General features: G+C 57.4%; 1 protein-coding gene across 1 annotated transcript in view; it reads right to left on the bottom strand.

The window, feature by feature from the left end:
- The window catches only part of IGSF21 (immunoglobin superfamily member 21), a gene marked incomplete at its 5' end in the record, with an annotated part of 8695 nt that overhangs the window by 654 nt on the left and 7656 nt on the right, over nucleotides 1-385 (bottom strand). The window contains 2 exons of the mRNA XM_029085768.1: nucleotides 1-83; nucleotides 303-385. The exon at nucleotides 1-83 is cut by the window's left edge and continues 107 nt beyond it; the exon at nucleotides 303-385 is cut by the window's right edge and continues 5 nt beyond it. Of these exons, the coding sequence (XP_028941601.1) occupies nucleotides 1-83; nucleotides 303-385 (166 nt within the window). The remainder of the gene's footprint in view (nucleotides 84-302) is intronic.

Raw genomic sequence — 385 nt, 5'->3', positions numbered from 1 at the left:
TTCCCATCGTGCTCAGTGCTGCCGTCGAGGAGCCGGCTCCCCACCCGTGTCCAGGTGAAGAGGGGCTCAGGGAAGACTTCATTCTGTGGGGAGATGAGAAGCTGTGAGATGAGTGAACAAACCTTGTCTTGTACCTGGAGCAGGGACAGAGTACAGCTGAAATGCCCAGGGGTGCACCAAGGTAGGGACCGTGATGCAACCTGACGCCACCAACCCAACCACATAAAGAGCTGGGGCAGATGCAAGGTTGTCCATTGGCATAGCATCACCCCACGGTGATGGGGATGGATGGAGATGCTCACCTGGAAGCCCTGCACCAAGATACGCACGGTGTCTCCAACACGGGCTCTCGTTGGGGTCATTGTGATCTTTGGGCCCTTGGGAG

Source organism: Antrostomus carolinensis, unplaced genomic scaffold (genome assembly GCF_000700745.2).
Source record: "Antrostomus carolinensis isolate BGI_N321 unplaced genomic scaffold, ASM70074v2 scaffold11207, whole genome shotgun sequence".
NCBI lineage: Eukaryota > Metazoa > Chordata > Aves > Caprimulgiformes > Caprimulgidae > Antrostomus > Antrostomus carolinensis.
The sequence above is the reverse complement of the archived record's forward strand: the minus strand, read 5'-3'. Positions and strand labels throughout refer to the sequence as shown.